Source organism: Equus asinus, chromosome 21 (genome assembly GCF_041296235.1).
Source record: "Equus asinus isolate D_3611 breed Donkey chromosome 21, EquAss-T2T_v2, whole genome shotgun sequence".
Classification (NCBI taxonomy): Eukaryota; Metazoa; Chordata; class Mammalia; order Perissodactyla; family Equidae; genus Equus; species Equus asinus.
In genome coordinates this window covers 83,101,585-83,124,354 of record NC_091810.1, presented here as the reverse complement: position 1 = coordinate 83,124,354, position 22,770 = coordinate 83,101,585, and the positions used below count along the sequence as shown (strand labels likewise).

The 22,770-nt window shown below is 37.2% G+C and overlaps 1 protein-coding gene across 5 annotated transcripts in view; it reads left to right on the top strand.

The window, feature by feature from the left end:
• The window catches only part of STAG1 (STAG1 cohesin complex component), a 369,927-nt gene that overhangs the window by 341,720 nt on the left and 5,437 nt on the right, over positions 1-22,770 (top strand). For all 5 annotated transcript variants that reach the window (XM_044754937.2, XM_070493352.1, XM_070493351.1 and 2 more), the window contains 3 exons: positions 314-442; positions 17,187-17,392; positions 21,283-21,457. In XM_044754937.2, coding sequence (XP_044610872.1) covers positions 314-442; positions 17,187-17,392; positions 21,283-21,457 — 510 coding nt within the window. The remainder of the gene's footprint in view (positions 1-313; positions 443-17,186; positions 17,393-21,282; positions 21,458-22,770) is intronic.

Below are 22,770 nucleotides of genomic sequence, written 5' to 3'. Positions count from 1 at the left end.
TTTTCTGGCAATCTAATTATCTTTCCAGGGTATTCTCTTACCCCTAAAAGACACACATAGGAATTTAATTCTGTAGCTGTTTATTTTTTTTATTATTTTTCACAACTTGCAGTTTTCTACTGTAAATAACAATTAAATATTATAATGCAAATATGTCATACCAATTGACATTATTTTACCATTTGAATTTGTCAGATTTTACTACCTTTAGTGATGATTTTGCTGTCTTCCCAACTGTTTTTGAAATTCTAGCCCATTGAGAGAACCACCATAGCTATCCGGAAAAATAAGATGATATTTTCTTTTACTTCAGGGATGGCATAGAATTTGCCTTTAAATACCAAAATCAGAAAGGGCAAGAATATCCACCTCCTAATCTGGCTTTCCTGGAAGTACTAAGTGAATTTTCTTCTAAACTTCTTCGACAGGACAAAAAGACTGTGTAAGTTGCACATTGCAAGAAATGTGGCTGTTATCATGACATCGTTGTAACTTTAAGTGTTTATTTTGTAAAGAAATTTTAATCACCTAGATATAATTACTGTTGATAACTTAAGCTCTGATTGTTTGTTTTAAGGAACTGTAGTTTTCTTTCAAGCTTTTATTTATAATTGTTCTTTCACTGCTTACCTTTCAGTACGCTAGAATTTGTAAGATTAAATTAAGCAAGTGGAAATGATTTCTTATTCTGCAAAGATTTATGAACGTTGGCTTGGCCATTGTATAACCCTTTTTTCTTTTTATATTAATTATATTTTAGTTTTACTTTTTAACTTGTTTCAAGAAGATTGATTTTTTTTCTATTTTCTAGTTTTTATGATAGTTTAAAGAAATAATATAGGCAATTTTCAAAAAGATTTTGATGGGATAAGTCTTATTTAGAACAAACTAAAAAACTTTTTAAGAGCATGATTCTCTAATGGATCCCAAATTTCATAGATTGATAGGAATGTGAGTCAATTAATAACGTAATAAATGAACAGAAAATTGGAGGGACAGTTAAAGCTTGTATGAATATGAGTGATAGTTCTAAGGAAAGATGTTGGCTTCATGTTGGTCAGAAAATATTTATTAAGCTCCTAATATGGTCAGGTACTGTTGTATAGCTTTTGTTCTGATATGGCCGGGCAGTGAACAATACAAAGTTTCTGCCCTTAGAAAGCTTATATTCTAATACAGGGAGACAAAACATAAACATACAAACAAACAAGAGTTTCAGGCACTGAAATAGGATAATATGATAGAGAATCAGTGGTGTTGGGTATTGGTGGGCATGGAGTGGTTTGAAAACCTTTTTTAATGTAGGCATTTTCAAGTATACCTTTTCCTTTGAGCACTACTTTAGCTGCATTTTGTAAGTTTTCATTTATCTCAAAGTATTTTGTCATTTCCCCATGTGATTTCTTCTTTAATCTGTTGTTTATTTAGGAGTACTTTAATTTCCACATATTTATGAATTTCCAAATTTCCCTTTTGTTGTTGTTTTCTAATTTCATTCCATTGTTGTTAGAGAACATGCTTTATATGTTTTTTTGAAACTGTTTAAATTTATTGAGGCTCGTTTTATCGACCAACATATGATCTATTGTGGAGAATGCTCCGTGTATACTTGAGGAGAATGTGTATTCTTCTGCTGTTATTGAGTGGAGTTTTGTTCTGTAGATGTCTGTTAGATCCAGTTGGCTTATAGATTTGTTTATAGTGTTGTTCCAGTCTTTTTTTTTTTTATTTTTATTTTTTTGAGGAAGATTAGCCCTTAGCTAACACCTGCCACCAATCCTCCTCTTTGTTGCTGAGGAAGACTGTCCCTGAGCTAACATCCGTGCCTGTTTGCCCCTACTTTGTATGTGGGATGCCTGCCAAAGCATGGCTTGACAAGTAGTGCATAGGTCCACACCTGAGATCTGAACTGGCGAACCAAGGGCTGCCGAAGCTGAATGTACGAACCAACTGCTGCGCCACTGGGCTGGCCCTGTTCAAGTCTTCTATTTCCTTGTTGATCTTTTCTGTGGTTGTTCTGTCCTACTGAAAGTGGAATGTAGAAATCTCTATTATTCTTGAATTATTATTTCTCTTTTCCCTTTTTTTTTTTAAAGATTGGCACCTGAGCTAACAACTGTTGCCAATCTTTTTTTTTTTTTTTTCCTGCTTTACCTCCCCATATCCCCCTTGGTACATAGTTGCATATCCCACCTGCAGGTCCCTCTAGTTCTGGCATGCATGATGCTGCCTCAAGGTGGCCTGACAAGCGGTGCCATGTCTGCCCAGGATCCGAACCGGCGAAACCCTGGGCCGCCACAGCAGAGTTCATGAACTTAACCACTCGGCCACAGAGCTGGCCCCTATTTCTCTTTTTATTTATTTTTTATTATTTTTATTTTTTTATTCAGTTAACGATAGGTTTCAATCTTGTGAAATTTCAGTTGTACATTATTGCCTGTCATTCGTATTGTAGGTGCAACCCTTCACCCTTTGTGCCCACCCCCCACCCCACATTTCCCCTGGTAGCCACTAATCTGTTCTCTTTGTCCACATGTTTAAATTCCTCATATGAGTGGAATCATACAGAGATTGTCCTTCTCTATCTGGCTTATTTCACTTAACATAATTCCCTCAAAGTCCATCCATGTTGTTGCAAATGAGACGATTTTTTTTCTTTTTTATGGCTAAGTAGTATTCCATTGTATGTATATACCATCTTTTTTATCCAGTCATATGTTGATGGGCACTTAGGTTGCTTCCATGTCTTGGCTATTGTAAATAATGCTGCAATGAACGTAGAGGTGCATGCGACTTTTGGAATTGCTGATTTCAGGTTCTTTGGATAGATACCCAGTAGTGGGATAGCTGGATCGTATGGTAGTTCTATTTTTAATTTTTGAGGAATCTCCATACTGTTTTCCATAGTGGCTGCACCAGTTTGCATTCCCACCAGCAGTGTATGAGGGTTCCTTTTTCTCCACAACCTCTCCAACATTTGTTACTATTTGTTTCAGTTATTTTTGTCATTCTAATGGGTGTAAGGTGATATCTTAGTGTAGTTTTGATTTGCATTTCCCTCATGCACAGCAGTGATGAACATCTTTTCATGTGCCTAGTGGCCATCCATATATCTTCTTTGGAGAAATGTCTGTTCATTTCTCCCGCCCATTTTATGATCAAGTTGTGTGATTTTTTTGTTGTTGAGTTGTGTGAGTTCTTTATATATTATGGATATTAAGCCTTTGTCGGATGTATGACTTACAAATATTTTTTCCCGGTTAGTGGGTTGTTTTTTTGTTTCAATCCTGTTTTCATTTGCCTTGAAGAAGCTCTTTAATCTGATGAAGTCCCATTTGTTTATTCTTTCCATTGTTTCCCTTCTCTGAGAAGACATGGTGTCCGAAAAGATCCTTTCAGTACTGATGTTGAAAAGTGTACTGCCTACATTTTCTTCTAGAAGCCTTATGGTTTCAGGTCTCAGCTTTAGATCTTTGATCCATTTTGAGTTTATTTTGGTGAATGGTGAAAAAGAATGGTCAATTTTCATTCTTTTACATGTGGCTTTCCAGTTTTCCCAGCACCATTTGTTGAAAAGACTTCCTTTTCTCCATTGTACACCCTCAGCTCCCTTGTTGAAGATTAGCTGTCCATAGATGTGTGGTTTTATTTCTGGGCTTTCAGTTCTGTTCCATTGATCTGTGCACCTGTTTTTGTACCAGTACCATGCTGTTTGATTACTGTTGCTTTGTAGTATGTTTTGAAGTCAGGGGTTGTGATGCCTCCAGCTGTGTTCTTTCTTCTCAGGATTGCTTTAGCAATTTGTGGTCTTTTGTTGCCCCATATGAATTTTAGGATTCTTTGTTCTAATTCTGTAAAGAATGTCATTGGGATTCTGATTGGGATGGTGTTGAATCTGTAGATTGCTTTAGGTAAAATGGATATTTTAACTATGTTTATTCTTCCAATCCATGTATGTGGAATATCTTTCCATCTCTTTATGTCGTCATCCATTTCTTTCAGAAAAGCCTTGTAATTTTCATTGTATAAGTCTTTCTCTTCCTTAGTTAAATTCACCCCGAGGTATTTTATTCTTTTTGTTGTGATTGTGAATGGTATTGTGTTCTTGAGTTGTTTTTCTGTTAGTTCGTTATCAGAGTATAGAAATGCTACTGATTTATGTAAATTGATTTTATACCCTGCAACTTTGCTGGAGTTGTTGATTACTTCTAAAGATTTTCCAATGGATTCTTTGGGGTTTTCTATATATAAGATCATGTCATCTGCAAACAGCGAGAGTTTCACTTCTTCCCTCCTTATTTGGATTCCTTTGATTCCTTCTTCTTGCCTAATTGCTCTGGCCAGAACCTCCAGTACTGTGTTAAATAAGAGTGGTGGTAGAGGGCATCCTTGTCTCATTCCTGTTTTCAGGGGGATGGTGCTCATTTTTGCACATTGAGTATGATGTTGGCTGTGGGTGTGTCATATATGGCCTTTGTTATGTTGAGGTAGTTCCCTTCTATCCCCATTTTCTTCAGAGTTTTTATCATAAATGACTGCATCTATTGAGATGATCATGTGGTTTTTATTCCTCTGTTTGTTGGTGTGGTGTATCATGTTGATTGATTTGTGGATGTTGAACCATCCCTGTGTCCCTGGTATGAATCCCACTTGATCATGATGTATGATCCTTTTGATGAGTTGCTGTATTCGGGTTGCCAAAATTTTGTTGAGAAGTTTTGCATCTATGTTCCTCAGCGATATTGGCCTGTAGTTCTCCTTTTTCATGCTGTCCATGTCAGGCTTTGGTATGAGCGTGATGTTGACCTTGTAGAATGTGTTAGGAAGTGTTCCATCCTCGCTAATATTTTGGAATTACTTGAAAAGGTTAGGTATTAAATCCTCTCTGAAAGTTTGGTAGAATTCCCCAGGCAAGCCATCTGGTCCTGGGGTTTTATTGTTTGGGATGCTTCTGATGGCTGTTTCAATCTCTTTCCTTGTGATTGGTCTGTTGGAATTGTCTGCTTCTTCTTGACTAAGCTTTGGGGGATTGTAGGAGTCCAAGAATTTATCCATTTCCTCTAGGTTATCCATTTTGCTGGCATATAGTTTTTCATAGTATTCTCTTATAATCCGTTGTATTTCTGCAGGGTCTGTTGTTATTTCTCCTCTTTCATTTCTGATTTTGTTTATTAGAGCTTTCTCTTTTTTTCTTTGTAAGTCTGGCTAGGGGTTTGTCAATTTTATTTATCTTCTCAAAGAACCAGCTCTTTGTTTCATTGATCCTTTCTACTGCCTTTTTAGTTTCAATAGCATTTATTTCTGCTCTGATTTTTATTATTTCTCTCCTTCTGCTGACTTTGGGCTTTGTTTCTTCTTCTTTCTCTAATTCAGTTAGGTGTAGTTTAAGATTGCTTATTTGGGATTTTTCTTGTTTGTTAAGATGTGCCTGTATTGTGATGAATTTCCCTCCTAATACAGTTTTTGCTGTATCCCATATGAGTTGGTATGGCATGTTATCATTTTCATTGGTCTCCAGGTATTTTTTTATTTCTTCTTTAATTTCTTCAGTGATCCATTGCTTGTTCAATAGCATATTGTTTAGTCTTCGCATCCCTGTGCCTTTCTCAGCTTTTTTCTTGTAATTAATTTCTAGCTTTATAGCATTATGATCGGAGAAGATGCTTGTTATTATTTCAAGTTTTTTTACATTTGTAGAGGCTTGCCCTGTTTCCCAGCATATGGTCTGTCCTTGAGATGTCCCATGCGCACTTGAGAAGAATGTGTATTGTGCTGTTTTTGGGTGAAGTGTTCTATATATGTCTATTAAGGCCAAGTGTTTTAGCTTTTCATTTAGCTCCACTGTTTCTTTGTTGATTTTCTGTCTGGATGATCTGTCCGTTGATGTGAGTGGGGTGTTGAGGTCCCCTACTATTATTGTGTTATTTTTGATATCTTGTTTTAGGTTTGTTAATAGTTGCTTTATGAACTTTGGTGCTCCTGTGTTGGTTGCATAGATAGTTATAAGCCTTATTTCTTCTTGATGAAGTGTGTCTTTGGTCATTATATATTGGCCCTCTATGTCTCTCTTTATCTGCTTTATCTTGAAGTCTCTTTTGTCTCATATAAGTATTGCGACACCTGCTTTCTTCTGTTTGCTATTAGCTTGTAGTATTGTCTTCCACCCCTTCACTGTGAGCCTGTGTTTGTCCTTGGAGCTGAGGTGTGTTTCCTGGAGGCAACAAATTGTTGGATCTCGTTCTTTAATCCATTTTGCCACTCTTTGTCTTTTTATTGGAGAGTTCAGTCTGTTTACATTGAGGATGAGTATTGATGCATGAGGGCTTAATGCTGTCATTCTGTGGCTCGTTTTCCAGTTTTCCTGTGTTTCCTTTGTTTCTCGTCCTCTGTGTTTTAGCCTACCCATTGACTTCTGCAATTTCTTATACTGGGTTTCTTAGATTTTTCCTTATTTACGTTTTGTGTCTCTGTTCTGTTTTTTAGTTTAGTGGCTACCCTGAAGTTTGTATTCAGAATCTTGTGTATAACATAGTCCATTTTCTGGTGGTCTATTACTTCCTTGGCCTAGACTGTTTCAGTCCCTTTCCTCCTCCCCTCCTAAATTATTATTTTCATCTCTTATTCCAACTTGTGTTGTGACTTCGTGGTTAGAGTGGTAAGATTGTCTTTGCTTTGGTGATTTACTTCCCTTTATCCTAATGCTATAGTTGAGTATTTGCTATCCTATTCAGATTCTATCTATTTGTCTCCCTACTCTGTGTTTTGTGACCCATTTCTCCCTTTTTTTATTTCAGGTATGAGAGCCTTCTTGAGGATTTCTTGTAGTGGTGGTCTTGTGACTACGAAGTGCCTTAGCTTTGCTTGTCTGGAAAAGATTTAATTTCTCCCTCATATCTGAAGGATATTTTTGCTGGATAGAGTATTCTTGGCTGAAGATTTTTATCCTTTAAAGTTTTGAATATGTCCCTCCAGTCTCTCCTAGCTTGTAAGGTTTCTGTAGAGAAATCCGCTGAAAGTCTGATAGGGGTTCCTTTTTTGATTATTTTTTTCTGCCTTGCTGCCCTCAGTAGTCTTTCTTTGTCTTTCATTTTTGCCATTTTTACTCCTATATGCCTTGCAGTATGTCCTTTTACATTGACAAATCTAGGAGATCTGAAAGCCTCTTCCCACACACATTTCTCTCTCAATCCCTAGATTTGGGAAGTTCTCTTCTATTATTTCGTTGAGTACACTTTCTGCTCCATTTTCCTTTTCCATGCCTTTAGGAATGCCAATTATTCTTAAGTTGCATTTTCTCATTGAGTCAGCTATTTCTCGGAGATTTTCTTCAGTTTTTTTAAATTCTTAGTTCTCTTTCTTCCTCTGTCTGGAGCCATTCAGCCTTTGTGTCTTCGATTATGCTAATTTTCTCCTCTATGGTGTCTAAATAGGCATTTAGGGAATCCGTATTCTGTCTTATCTGATCCATTGTATTTTTCATCTCTAGTATTTCTGATCGATTCTTCTTTATAGTTTCTATCCCTTTTGTCAAGTAACTCCAGAACTCGTTGACCTGTTTCTCTATGTTTCCCTTTACCTCATTGAGTATTTTGATGATAGTTAGTTATTTTGAACTCATCTTCACTTAGTTTCCAAGTTCTCAGGACATACTTCTGTATTTTTACTGTTTTTCCTTTTGGACTGGAGCTTTTATAAATTGCTGGATGGTGGAGGAGCGGTTTTTGCGCATGATGCTATTATTCTGTTGCAGTTACAGCCTGTCGCCACTGGATGGGGGTCGATAGCTGCGCATTCTGAGCTCTCCACCTTCCGCCGTGATGGCACCACGCAGCACGGGTTGGGGGAGGAGGGGCACTTTCTCCCGTGCCCCAACCTAGATTCAGATCAGCTCTGGCTCTCTGGTCTCCCAGGGCCCTGGCTTGCTGGGGTTCCCCCACGCAAAAGCTTTCCCCAGTTAGAGGGTTTCCACTGCAGGGCAGTGGGAGTCCTGCATGATCCCCAGATGCGTGGCCCCTCCCCCACTCCTCCCCTCACCCGCGGCAGTGATCCCAGTCTCTAGGGGAGGGAGCGAAGTTCTCTCTTACCCTGTTCCAGCTCCTCCCAGCCGGCTCCAGCCTCTCTGCCCTCTGTGGTTTCGCTGCTGTAGGTCTCCAATGATTTCTGTTGTTAGGAATTTTTTTTGGTTAGAATGCAGTTGCTCTTTTTGGTTGTAATTTGGAGGGGAGAAAGTCCCGGGTGAACTCACGCTGCCATGTTGCTGACGTCTCTATCCCTGTTTCTCTTTTTAATTGTCAGTTTTTGCTTCGTGTGTTTTTGGACTCTGTTGTTACGTGTATATATGTTTATAATTATTATGTCTTCCAGGTGGATTGACTCTTACTTTTTATTATAAAATATCCTTCTCTGTCTCTAGGAATTTTTGTTTTAAAGTCCATTTTGTCTAATATCAGTGTAACCACTCCAGCTCTATTTTAGTTACCATTTCCATGGTATACCTTTTTTCCATCCTTTCACTTTCTGTGTTTTTGTCTTTGAATTCTAAAGTGTGTTTCTTCTAGACAGCATATGGTTGGATCATGGTATTTTTTTAATGCAATCCCTGCCATTACTTTTTGTTTTCTATATGTCTGTCTTTGTTTTTTCCTCCTTTATTGCCTTATTTATATTAAATGGGTATTTTTTAGTGTAACATTTTAATTTCTTCAAAAACTTTTAATTGTATTTTTTTAGTTATTAGCAGTTTTTGTAAGCACTACAATATACATCTTAACTTAATGAAAATTTACTTCAGATTTATTCTAAGGAAATATAAAAACTTTACTCCTATATAGCTTCTTTCCTCCCTTTCTTTTTTGTGCTTTTATTGTTACACATACTGCATCTAAAGATGTTACAAACCCAACAATATATTGTTATAATTCTCACTTGATATAATTGTATTTCTTTTAAATAAGCTGAGAGAAGAAAGGGAGCCAAGTATATATTTATAGAGTTTGTTATATTAACCTTCTTATTTACCATTTCTGCTTCTCTTCTTTTCTTCCTGTGGATTTGAAATACCATCTGGCGTCATTTCCTTACTCTTACCCACCTTTGCTCCCACTTACTTCTTTTGTGTTTCTTGTCAGATATAGTAACATTTCTATGTTATTGGCTCAACGATACCGTAATACAGTTTGTTTTATACAATTTTTTTTAATCAGTTAAAAGAATACAGGATAAGTGAATATGAAATTATATTGTCTTTTATAACTACTTAGTTATTACCTTTCGGCACTTTTTTTTCTGTGTAAATTCAGATTTCTCTGTGGTGTCATTGTTTTCAGCCTGAAGAAACTTCCTTTAGTATTTCTGGTAAAACAGGGCAGCCAGCAACAGATTTCACAGCTTTTGTTCATCTAAGAATGCCTTTATTTTATCTTTAGCTTTGAAATACAGTTTTGCTAGATAGAAGATTCTTGTTTGATAGTTTTTTACTTGTAGTGCACTGAATGTGTTATCCTGTTGCCTTCTGGCCTCCATTGTGTCTCATGAGAAGTCAGCTTTTAAACTTATTGGAGTTCCCTTGTGTGTAATGAGTTACTTTTCCCTTCTTACTTCTAAGAATTTTTCTTTATGTTTGGCTCTCAGTGTTTTACCTCTGATGCATCTGGGTGTGGATCTCTTTGCAGTTGTCTCGCTTGGACTTTGTTGAGCTTTGAAGATGTATAGATTAATGTTGTGCATCAAATTTGGAAGTAATTTCCCATTATTTCTTCAGATTTATTTCTGCTGCTTTCTTCTCCTGGTATTCCTATTACACTCATCAGTGCACTTAAGGGTTTCCTGGTTTCTCTCAAGCTCTGTTCATTTTTCTTCATTGCTTTTTTTCCTCTGTCTTCAGTTTGCATGATCTCTATTGATATATTCTTCAAGATTACTGCTTATTTCTTGTGCCAGCTCAAATCTGTTGAGCCCTTTTAGTTAATTTCCATTATTTTACTTTTCCACTGCAGAATTTACATTTGGTTCTTTTTTTATTTATTATTTCTATATTTTTACTCATATTCTCTATTTAATGAGAGATAGTGTCATCACACTTTTCTTTCTTTCTTTCTTTCTTTTTTTTTTTTTTTTTTTTGCTGAGGAAGATTCACCCTGAGCTAACACCCATTGCCAATCTTCCTCTTTTTGTTTGAGGAAGATTTACCCTGAGCTAACATCTAGGCCAGACTTCATCTATTTTATATGTGGGTCACCACCACAGCGTGGCCACTGACAAGTGATCTGGGTCCATGCCCAGGAACCAAACCCGGGCTGCCAAAGTGGAGCACACTGAACTTAACCACTAGGCCACAGAGCCGGCCCTATACTTTTAATTCTTTAGACATGGTTTTCTTTAGTTCTTTGAACATATTTATAATAATTGCTTTGCAGTCTTTGTGGGCCAAGTTTCTATTGCTTGCTCTTTTTTTTTTTTTACTATATAGGTCACGTTTTCCTATTTCTTTCTGTCTCATAATTTTTTGTTGAAAATTGAACATTTAAGTAATATATTGCATATATGATACACTGTGAAACAATAATTTAGCTACTCTTGATAATGATTCTCTGTCCCCCCAGAAACTGATGTTGTTGTTTGCTTGGCCACTTTGTTTAGAGTCTTGGTTGAACAAACTCTGTGAAGTCTGTTTCTCTTGCACTGTGCAGCCTGTGCTATCCCTGCTCAGATCTTTTTTCCCTTATTTTTTATCATTTGATTTAGGTACCTAGGGGTTACCTCTATGCCAACGTAAACCTCTTGTTAATCAAGGTTGTGCTTAAACCTCTTCAGCCAGTTAGATTTTTACCTTTTACTGTTGGATGTGTATGTGGCTTGAAGGTTGCTATCACGGTTCAGGGAATTTCCTTTTCCCCATGGTCAGTCAAGGGACTAGCAGCTTGGCAGTTCCCTCTCATGGCTCCTGAGAAGGGCATCCTTGGGCATGCACAGTCTTCCAGACTAACAGGGAAGCATGTGATTTAATTTAATTCAATTTATATATTTTAACTTTATTTTTTAGGACAGTTTTAGGTTCACAGGAAAACTGAGGGGAAGGTGCAGAGAATTCCCATATACCTCTGCCCCTACACATGCATAGCCTCCCCCATTATCAACATCTGCCAACCAGAGTGATACACTTGTTATAATTGACACTTCACACATCCTCATCACCTAAAGTTCATGGTGTACATTACAGTTCACTCTTGCAGTTGTACATTTGTGAGTGTAGACAAATGTATAATGATATGTATCCATCATTATGATATCATACAGAATATTTTCACTTCCCAAAAGATCCTGCATGTTCTGCCTGTTCATCCTTCCTCTCCTCCCCACAACCCCAGCAACCACTGATCCTTTTACTATTTCCATAGTTTTGCCTTTTCCAGAATGTCATATAGTTGGAATCATAGACTAGGTAGCCTTTTCAGATCAGCTTCTTTCACTTAGTTATATGCATGTAAAGTTCCTCCATGTCTTTTTGTAGCTTGATAGCTCATTTCTTTTTAGTGTTGAATAAATTCCATTGTCTGGATGTTCCACAGTTTATTTAGCCTTTCACCTACTGAAAGACATTTTGATTGCTTCCAAGTTTTAACAATTATGAATAAAGCTACCGCAGCTTTTTGTGAGGACATAAGTTTTCAGTTCCTTTAAGTAAATACCAAGGAGTGCTATTGCTGGATTGCGTCGTAAGAGTATGTTTAGTTTTGTAAGAAACCACCAAATTGTCTTCCAAAGTTGCTATACCATTTTGCATTCCCACTAGCAATGTATGAGAGTTCCTATTGTTCCACATCCTCACCAGCATTTGGTGTTAGTGTTCTGGCCAATCTAATAGGTGCATAGTGGTATCTTGTTATTTTAATTTGCATTTCCTTGATGACATATGATGTGGGGTATCTTTTCATGTGCTTATTTGCCATCCATATGTTTTCTTTGATGAGGTGTTTGTTCAGGTCTTTTGCCCATTTCTTAATTAGGTTTTTTTTTCTTATTGGGTTTTAAGAGTTCTTTGTGTATTAGATAACAGTCCTTTACCAATTTTATTTGATCAATTTATAAAAATATTTTTTCTCCAGTCTATGGTTGTATTCTCATTCTCTAAACAGTGTTTTTTTGCAGAGTAGAAATTTTTAATTTTAGTGAAGTCCAGCTTACCAATTGTTTCTTTCAGGGATCTTGCCTTTGGTGTTGTATCTAAAAAGTCATTGCTGTATCCAAGGTCATGTAGGTTTTCTCCTGTGTTATTTTATAGGAGTTTTATATTTTTTCATTTTACATTTAGGTTTGTAATCCATTTTGAGTTAATTTTTGTGAAAGGTGTAACGTCTGTGTCTAGATTAATTTTTTTGCTTGGGGATGTCAGGTTGTTCCAGCACTGTGTGTTGAAGAGACTATCTTTGCTCCATTTTATTGCCTTTGCTTCTATGTCAAAGATCAGTTGACTACATTTATGTGGGTCTATTTCTGGTCTCTCTATTCTGTTCCATTGATCTATGTGTTTATATATTGATTACTATAGCTTTTTTTCCCCTTTTTTCCCCAGCTTTATTGAGATATATTTAACATACAACATTGTGAAAGTTTAAGGTGTACGATGTGTGATAATTTGATATACATATATATTGCAAAATGATTATACTATAGCTTTATAGTAAGTCCTACAGTTGGATAGTGTCCATCCTCCAACTTTGTTCTTCTCCTTCAATATTGTATTGGCTATTCTTGGTCTTTTGCCTCTCCATATAAACCTTAGAATCAGTTTGTTCATATCCCCAAAATAACTTGCTGAGATTTTGATTGGAATTGCATTGAATCTATAAATCATGTCAAGTGACTTCTTAACAATATTGAGTCTTCCTACCTATACACATGGAATATCTCTCACTCTCTTTGGTTCTTCTTTCATTTTGTTCATGAGAGTTTTATAGTTTTCCTCATATAGATCTTGTATGTGTTTTGTTAGATTTGTCCCTCAATAATTATTTTTTGGGGGTGCTAATGTAAATGGCATTATTTTCTTCAAATTCCACTTGTTCGTTGCTGATATATAGGAAATTGATTGACTTTTGTATTTTAACTTTGTATCCTGCAACCTTGCTGTAATTGCTTATTAGTTCCAGTCTGCTTGGTCAATTTTTGAGGATTTTCTACATAGACAATTACGTCATCTGCAAACAAGGACAGTTTGACTCCTTCCTTCCCAATCTGTATACTTTTTATTTACTTTTCTCGTCTTACTCCATTAACTAGAATTTCTAGTACAGTGTTGAAAAAGAGTAATAAGAGGAGACATTCTTCCCTTGTGATTTAGTGAGTTTCGAGTTTCTTACCATTAAAAATGATGTTAGCTGTATAGTTTTTTGTAAATATTCTTTATCAAGTTGAGGAAGTTCCCTCTACTCCTAGTTTACCAGAAGTTTTTATCATGAATGGATGTTGGATTTTGTCAAATGCTTTTTTTATATCTATTGATATGATCATCTGACTTTTTTTTTTTTAGCCTGTTGATGTGTGATGGATTACGTTAATTGATTTTCAAATGTTGAACCAGCCTTGCATACCTGGGTTACGTCCCACTTGGTGATGGTGTATATAATTATTTTTATATATTGTTGGATTCAGTTTACTAATATTTTGTTGAGGATTTTTGCATTTATGTTCATGAAAATATTAGTCTGTAGTTTTCTTGTAATGTCTTTGTCTGGTTTTGGTATTGGGGTAGTGCTGGCCTCATAGAATGAGTTAGAAAGTATTCTCTCTGTTTCTATCTTCTGAAAGAGACTGTAGAGAATTGGTATATTTTCTTCCTTAAATGCTTGGTAGAATTCATCAGTGAACCCATTTGAGCCTGGTGCTTACTATTTTGGAAGGTTATTGGTTATTGATTCTATTTATTTAATAGGTATAGGCCTATTCAGATTGTCTATTTCATCTAGTTTATCATTTGTGGACATAGAATTGTTCATGGTATTCCTTCATTTTCCTTTTAATGTCCATAGGATCTGTAGTGATGTGTCCTCTTTCATTTCTTTTTTTTTTTTTAAAGATTGGCACCTGAGCTAACATCCATTGGCAATCTTTTTTCTTCTTCTTCTCCTTCCTACAGCCCCTCAGTACATAGTTGTATATTCTAGTTGTGAGTGCCTCTGGTTGTGCTGTGTAAGACACTGCCTCAGCATGGCCTGATAAGCAGTACCATGTCTGTGCCCAGGATCCAAACTGGCAATACCCTGGGCTGCAGAAGGGGAGCACGTGAACTTAACCACTCAGCCATGGGGCCAGCCCAGCCCCCCTCTTTCATTTCTAATATTAGTAATTTGTGTCCTCTCTTTTTTTCTTAGCTAGCCTCACTAGAGGCTTATCAATTTTATTAATCTTTTCAAAGAACCAGCTTTAGATTTTGTCAATTTTCTCTATTGATTTCTTGTTTTCAGTTTCATTGATTTATGCTCTGGTTTTTATTATTTCTTTCCTTCAACTTTGGATTTAATTTGGTCTTCTTTTTCTAGTTTCCTAAGGTAGAAGCTTAGATTATTGATTTTAGATCTTTCTTCTTTTTAATTGTGCATTCAGTGCCATAAATTTCCCCCTCAACACTGTTTCACTGAATCTTACAAATTTTGATAAATTATGTTTTCATTTTCTTTTAGTTCAAAATATTTTTAAATTTCTCTTGAGATTTCTTCTTTGACCCACATGTTATTTAGAATTGTGTTGTTTAATCTCCATGAATCTTGGGATTTTCCAGCTATCTTTCTGATACTGATTTCTAGTTTAATTCCATTGTGGTCCTGGAGCAGGCATTGTATGATTTCTATTCTTTTAAATTCGTTAAGGTGTTTTATGGCCCAGAATGTGATCTCTTTTGGTGAATGTTCTAGGTGAGCCTAAGAAAAATGTGTATTCTGCTATCGTTGGATTCAAGTAGTCTGTAGATGTTAATTATGTCTAGTTGATAGATGGTATAGTTGAGTTCAGCTGTGTCCTTTCTGGTCTTCTGCCTGCTCAATCTGTTTCTGATAGAAGGGTGTTGAAGTCTCCAGCTGAGATAGTGGATTCATCTATTTCTCTTTGCAGTTCTGTTAGTTTTTGCCTCATGTAGTTTGATGCTCTGTTGTTAGGCTCGTACACAATAAGGATTGTTATGTCTTCTTGAAGAATTGACCCCTTTATTCAGTATGTTATGCCCTTTTTATCCCTGATAACTTGCTTGGCTTTGAAGTCTGCTCTGTCTGAAATTAATATAGCTACTCCTTCTTTTGATTAGTGTTTGCATAATTTTTTCCATCCATTTACTTTTTTTTTTTTTAAGATTTTATTTTTCCTTTTTCTCCCCAAAGCCCCCTGGTACATAGTTGTATACATTTTCAGTTGTGGATCCTTCTAGTTGTGGCATGTGGGACGCCGCCTCAGCGTGGCTTGATGAGCAGTGCCATGTCTGTGCCCAAGATTCAAACCGACAAAACCCCGGGCCACTGAAGCAGAGTGCTTGAACTTAACCACTTTGCCACAGGGCCAGCCCCTCCATCCATTTACTTTTAATTTATATGTCTTTATATTTAAAGTGAGTTTCTTGTAGACAACTTATAGTTGGGTCTTGTGGGGAGATGTTTTGTTTTGTTTTGTTTTGTTTTGTTTGAGGAAGATTAGCCCTGAGCTAACAACCTCCACCAAGCCTCCTCTTTGTGCTGAGGAAGACTGGCCCCAAGCAAACATCTCTGCCCATCTTCCTCTACTTTACATGTGGAATGCCGCCACAGCATGGGCTGATAAGCAGTGTGTAGGTCTGCGCCCAGGACCCAAACTGGCAAACCCCAGGCTGCTGAAGCAGAGCACAAGAACCTAACCACTACACTACCAGGCTGGAGTTGGGTCTTGTTTTTTGATCCCTCTTAGAATCTGTGTAAGGGAGGGCTCTTCTTGGCTGTCTTTTCCCTGATTCTCTCTGTTAAATTTTTGGCTGTCCTACTCTTTCATTTGTTGCCACTAGTATCAAAGAGCTACCAACAGCCTCTTATTTGCTTTTCATTAAGATCTCCATTGTTTTCAACAACATCCTTTGGCAAGGAATTTTCTGTACTCTAGTCAAAATAAAGTCTCAGTCTACCCAGACAGAGCTACAAAGTTTCATCCTCAGCCCCTGGGTAGAATTTTTATGCCACTCAACAGGAGCTGGGCACTGGGACAGCATCCCTCTTGACTCCCAGAATAATACCCCTGTTCTATGAACTGGGTCCAGGATAACCCCTGGTTCTTGGCTTGCCTATCCAGGTATGGAACCTCTGCTCTACAAGGAAGCTGAGGTGGGGCAGGGCATTCAGGGCCCCAGTATTCTCAGCTGTGCCTGGGGTAGTTACTACCCCACAAGTAGAGGATGGGAAGGTTAAAGGAGCCTTATTCCTCCTAGCTGCTGCCCAGAACAGAGCTTCTAGTTCTGGATGGGGGACTAGAGAGAGAGGGAACTCCCATCTTCTTTTCCGTGTCTGCCCAGAGTAGACCTCCTGGAATAGAGTTTCCAATAACAAAGAGCTGTAGTGAGGGAAAAGAGACAAAGGAAGGGAGCAGCGGGTGGTTCACATGGTACTAACTCTCACCGTTCATACTGAGATTTAATAGACTTTCTTAAATAAATGTTTCTCCATTTTCTCTATGCCCTTAGGACAATTTCTAAAGACTTTAAATGATTATATTTTATAACTTTTACCAGTTAAAAGGTGGTTTTGCTGGGAAGAGGATATGCCAGGCTTCTCCCTCCACCATTCCAGAAATTCTACCTTGATTTGCACACTTTAAAAGAAAATTCAATAACCTTTTTGAGCCAAACTTCTGATTTTTTCTTTAACATTGGTATGTAAAAGCAAAGGACAAAATATAGGAAGGACCACACACACGCGCACACACAAACACACATTCTTTCTCTCTCTTTTTCTCTCTTAGTAATACATTTGTTTTCCTAAAAATACTCCAGGAATATGGGAAGCAAAAATCTTAAATTTTCAGTCCCTCTCTTTTCAAAGGTAACCACTGTTACAGTCTAATATGTGTCCTTAGGGATTCTTCAGAACCTTCAGAGAGAGCCTCATGTTATGAAAAAATTAAATAAGTGATAGATGAACTGCTTCCATGAAAATCACTGCTGCTTCTGTTGTGTTTCTAGTCATTCATACCTAGAAAAATTCCTTACGGAGCAAATGATGGAAAGGAGGGAAGACGTATGGCTCCCACTCATCTCATATAGAAATTCGTTAGTCACTGGAGGTGAAGATGATAGAATGTCTGTGAACAGTGGAAGTAGTAGCAGCAAAACCTCCTCAGTAAGGAATAAGAAAGGACGACCCCCGCTTCACAAAAAACGAGTAGAAGGTAAGTCTGCCCTTACACTAGGAGACAGTTTGCCTGACATTATAGACTTAAAGTGGTAAACAATATTTTGTTTGAAGCAAGATAACACTGTTAAGCACATTATTTCCCTGTACATTTGATACACGCTGACAGGTTCACGCAAAAAGTTTGCAATAGACAAAGTGGGACGGAAAAGGGTCAAGGAAAAAAGTTAAAAGAGCATGGAACATTGAGGAAAATAGGCATGGAGAAAAAGAGGAAACACTTATGAAGGTTAATAAAATTGATGCCATACCATAGTCCTCTAATACATTAAAATTTAAAACAAGGTAGTCACAATGTTATTCTATCAAAATTCATCTTAATATAGGAGAGATTCTGGTAAGTTGAGGGTAGTCCTCTGCAGCAAATTGAATATTTGAGAACAACTTTCCATTTCTACCACTCGGGTGGATAATTTATTTTTTAAATATTAAATAAATAATAAATAAATAATAAATAAATGATAAAATAAATTTAAACATTAAAATAATGGTGGCCAAATCTGGTTTTATAACCCTTAGGGACTGTAGGGAACAGGGAGTTTAATTGTCATGAAAATGTGATCAATAGTAGATATTCATATATCCAGAAAGACTAAAAATTGCTTTATTAAAATAAAGCACTACTTTTAAACTAAGAGAAAACTCAAAATCAAAATGCTTATTTCCTCAAACAGTCTTACCCCTTCTCCATGCTGCTTCTAATAAATTTTCTCCAAACTGAGAGAGGAAGGCAGTGATCTAAATCCTGCTCTTTCGCTCCTTTTTACAACCTTCTGTTATCTTTCAGCATCTCATCTCTGCTGCCTAAAAAATAGTGACTCATCAAAGATTTTGCTACAATCCGTGACAAAATTAATTGGAATTTAAATCTAATGTTTCTTTCATCATTGGGGAGGCCGTATTGACTATTTATGAAGACTAAAAACTCTAAAACTCAAAGTTTTAGAACTCAAACTTGGCTTTGTCATTTTTCAGCTGTGGACCCTTTGGGCATGTTACTTAACCTCTCTAAGCCTCAGTCACTGATCAAATGAAAGAAGATCAGAGCACCTATCCTGTCAGCTATTGTGAATATTAAATGAGATACTCCAAATAAACCACTTAGTACACAAAGTGCTTACTTAGCACAGTGCTTGGCACAGAGGTAGCATTTGATAAATGTTAGCTGCTGTTGTCAGAATGTCATCATCATCATTATCATCCTATAGTAATGCCTCTTATCTAGCATCAGTCCGTGGATTAGGCTGTCTATTTCAAAGAGAATAAAAGATTTGAAAATATTCACAGAATTAATGTTAAAGTTTAAGATTTCCTTTCAAGTTTCAACTATTGGACTTAAAATCTTTTTGGTCCAGAGAATTAAAATTCAAAACTCTGGGTGCTGGCCCCGTGGCCGAGTGGTTGGGTTCCCGTGCTCCGCTTCAGTGGCCCAGGGCTTCACCGGTTCAGATCCTGGGCGTGGACATGGCACCGCTCATCAAGCCATGCTGAGACGGCGTCCCACACAGCACAACCAGAGGCACTCACAACTAGAATATACAACTATGTACTGAGGGGCTTTGGGGAGAAGAAGAAGAAAAGAAGAAAAAATAAGACTGGCAACAGATGTTAGCTCAGGTGCCAATCTTTTAAAAAAAAAACAACTTCAAAACTCTGTCTTTGTACCATAAGATCCTGAACTTTTCTCTAAAGAATGACTCCAGTTATTTCCTTTTGAAAAGGTCTTCTAGAACAGCCTCTATCAGGGTGCCCCACAAATATATATATATTTTTTTCCTACTCAAAGCTTTTCATAGATGTAATATTCACATTAGCCAGCATTCATCAAATCCTTGCTATGTACCAGGAATGTGTTTTATGCGCATTATATTGTTTAATCATTTACTTGACTAATATTTGTAAAGCACTTAGGTCAGTCTCTGGCATATACTAAATGCTTTATAAATCAATTCTGAGTTCAACACTAACATCCAGATTTTACACTGAAGAAACTAAGGCTTAGAGAATTTAAATAACAAAAAAAATTCACTAATGAAGCAGTCAGTATTATCAACTTCAGGACTAAGAGAAGCATAGATGGACCAGATAACCTAATTTGGTAATGAAGTTGCAAAAAAGAAAATGTGTCTATGTTAGTTCAGAATTTACCAAGTGACTAAAACAGGTTATGTACCCAGAACCCTTAGAGAGCAGAGTTTCATCTGTTTGGGATAAAGATGAGAGAGCTTTACAAGAAGTGTTTTCTGAGGAATCTTTAGGGGTTAGGAGGAATCTCTTCAAGAAGAGTGACTTCTTCCTGAAGTTATTCGTTCATTCAGTAAGCCTTTACCAAGCAGCTTCCTAAGAACCCCAGCTAGATGCTGGAGATTCACATTAATAAAAGAGCTCATAGTGCAGATGGGGAGACAGAAGCAGACACTTCCAGGTCAGCATGATAAGTGCTCTGATGGGCCACAAAGGTTCTCTGGGAACATACAGGGAGTGACCAAACTTTTAATAAAGTGGGAAAGATTTTCTGGAAAAGATAATATGTAGTTAGTAGAGAGCTGAAAGATGAGTTGACCAGGTTAAGAACCTTTTGATACTATTATGGTCATAAAATTTTAAGTGTGGTAGAGAATAAAAGTTTTGAATTAGATGTTGAATTAAAAATAGAATGAATAAAAGAAGATGAAACATATCCTTGCTGATTAACTAAGAAGAGATTCAGTAGAAACTTCTGATCAGTGGAATGACCTTAATCAGACAATAGGTAGGTATTTCCAGAGACAAAAGCCAACAGATTGTATACATGTGTCTGACAAAATTTCAGAAACCTGAGAAATACTGCACAGAGAGAGATGGAATGCTTGATGGCAAATGAGGAACCTAACGTGTACATCTCTGAGCATTAATGAGGGAGGAAAACAACAGATTCACACTATATGTTGTGATTCAAATTCTTCAGAAGGAAAAAACATAGCAGTAATACTTTTTTTGGTCATCCCATATTAAGAAAATAATTTAGAATTTTTATAGATAGAAACTTTAGAATTATGTAATATTTTATCAGGCTATAGTTTAGGTATGCAAATAATGCTTTAATCTGCTCAGATGTTTATAAATGATCTTCAGAATAAGGATAAAACAGTTCCTGGTCCCTTGAAGAAACTTAATTACAGAAGTAACACATACACATGACAAATCACCTGCCGATGCAGGACAGTGTATAATTAAGTCCTAAGTGAGCAGTAATGATTCTATTTCTTCTATGAATTAAGAGAATAGTAAGTTAGGGCTGGGTGGGGTGCTCAGGGAAGGCCTCCCCAAAGAGGTAGAACTCAGAGGCATGAAAACAGCCTCTCAGCCCATCCCCACATGTATGACATGGCAAAGAGTTATTTCTCTAGTGACTAGTGTCCAATTGTGCAACAGGATTTGCTGATTTCTTAGTAAAGGCCAGCAAGACTTTAAGTGCTGCTGCCTCAGGCCCTTGTAAGGCTCAGTAAATAGGCCCTTTATTGCTTGAGCAAAGGAAGGTTAGAGGGGTCTCTGGCCTTATGCTTCCCATTATATAGTGAATTAATCCTTAGCGATCGAGGGACTTGGAAGAGATGACACTGTGTGGATAGCTAACATTTGATGGTTACAGACATTACCTCATTTAATCCTTACAAATCTATGAGGTTAGGTACTGATATTCTCATTTTGTATATGAGAAAACTGAACTTTGGAAGTTTAATGACTTAGACAAATCACACAAGTAAGTGGTATAACTGGGATTCAAACAAGGCAGTCTAACTCCAGAGCCATGCTCTTCAAGTCTATGCTCCAACTTCTCCCAGAGTTCACCCATGACATTCTGTGACTCTAACTGGAATTTTACAGATGAGAGTCTGGATAATACGTGGCTAAACAGGACTGACACCATGATTCAGACTCCTGGCCCCTTGCCGGCACCACAGCTCACTTCCACTGTACTTCGGGAGAATAGCCGGCCCGTGGGAGAACAGATTCAGGAACCCGAGTCTGAACATGGTTCTGAACCTGACTTTTTACACAAGTAAGTAGTAAAAATTCGTTTCCTTGGCATAAAACCTTTAAAGAAAGAAGAACTATGTTTGTTCATCAGAGCATATTACTGGTCAGTTCATGAGAAAAACACCACTACAAATAGAAGTTAAATAATTTATATTACAAGATATATAATAAGTGTGCAAAAACTTGTGTATATCAGTTCCTCAAAGTCCAGAGACCCTTAAATGCATGGTGTCTCACTAAGTGCTGATTTCAGTTGGAGTTTGCAGATTATTGGGCAAGTCTCTTTCTTCTCAGAGACTTGTCAAGAAGACATGCAGGTTACTTCCTTGGCAGGAGAGCAGATAAGTCTCTGCTAAGGTTGTTACTAGTCTGAACACCAAATAAATAGACTAGTTGTTACTTTTATCATCCATTTAATTAATAGTACTTTATCTTGGTTAATTTTATATTTTGAACTTAAACTTTGTGCATTAAGAATTAAAATATTTGATAAATCCTGAGAATGGTTACCCTTTTAGCTAAGAGTGAATCAAGGTCTTACCTTTTCCCACACTAGCAATTAAAATGTTTTCTAGTACCAGAGCTCTGAAAATTGTGGAAAAGGCAAGTGTGATGGCCTGACTTTTGCTATAAAAATCCTTAACTTTTTCTTTGTTGTTTTCCATCCAACCTTGAAATCTCTTAGCTCTTCACTTTTGTTTCTCTTTCTTTTGGGGTAATGCTGTGAATTGCTCTGATGAATGAGAGAATTCTCACTTGCAGTCAACAAATTTAGCAGGTTGAAAATGGAAAGAGGCAGTGTTAGAAATATTCAGATCCTGGGTTTTCATAAGGCATCTTCGCTCCGAGGATCTGCCGTTCTTCAAAGCTGAAAGGATAATCCTTGTTAGCTGTTGCATCACTGGGCATTCTTAGAGGGTGCTTGGCCTTATGACCAGCATTCCCACTCCACTTCCTGTGGGGTGGGTTCCTCCTTAGAGCAGCCTGCCTTGCTTGCCTGACCTTCCCACTTCTCAGTCCCTCCTGGCTGTGATCTGTCTTCTCTTCCCTGCTACAGGTTTACAGGGTTAACCAAGGTGGTAGCCCCACACAGGACAGCTGCTTATAGAGAACTTCATGCAACAGATTTTGTCTACTAAGAATTATTAAAGTTTACATCCTATAAAATTCCCAAGGAAGCATGTTTATGCAAGTGTCCATGTGCCGATAGATATAGAGTGCAGGTGAAGATTTGGCCCAACATGCACCTGACCCCAAATCTCCTCAGAAGGACTGAGAAAAAAATGTGTTATCCCCTTCTTTGTCCAACTCTGGAGAGCTCTGAGCCACCAGCCG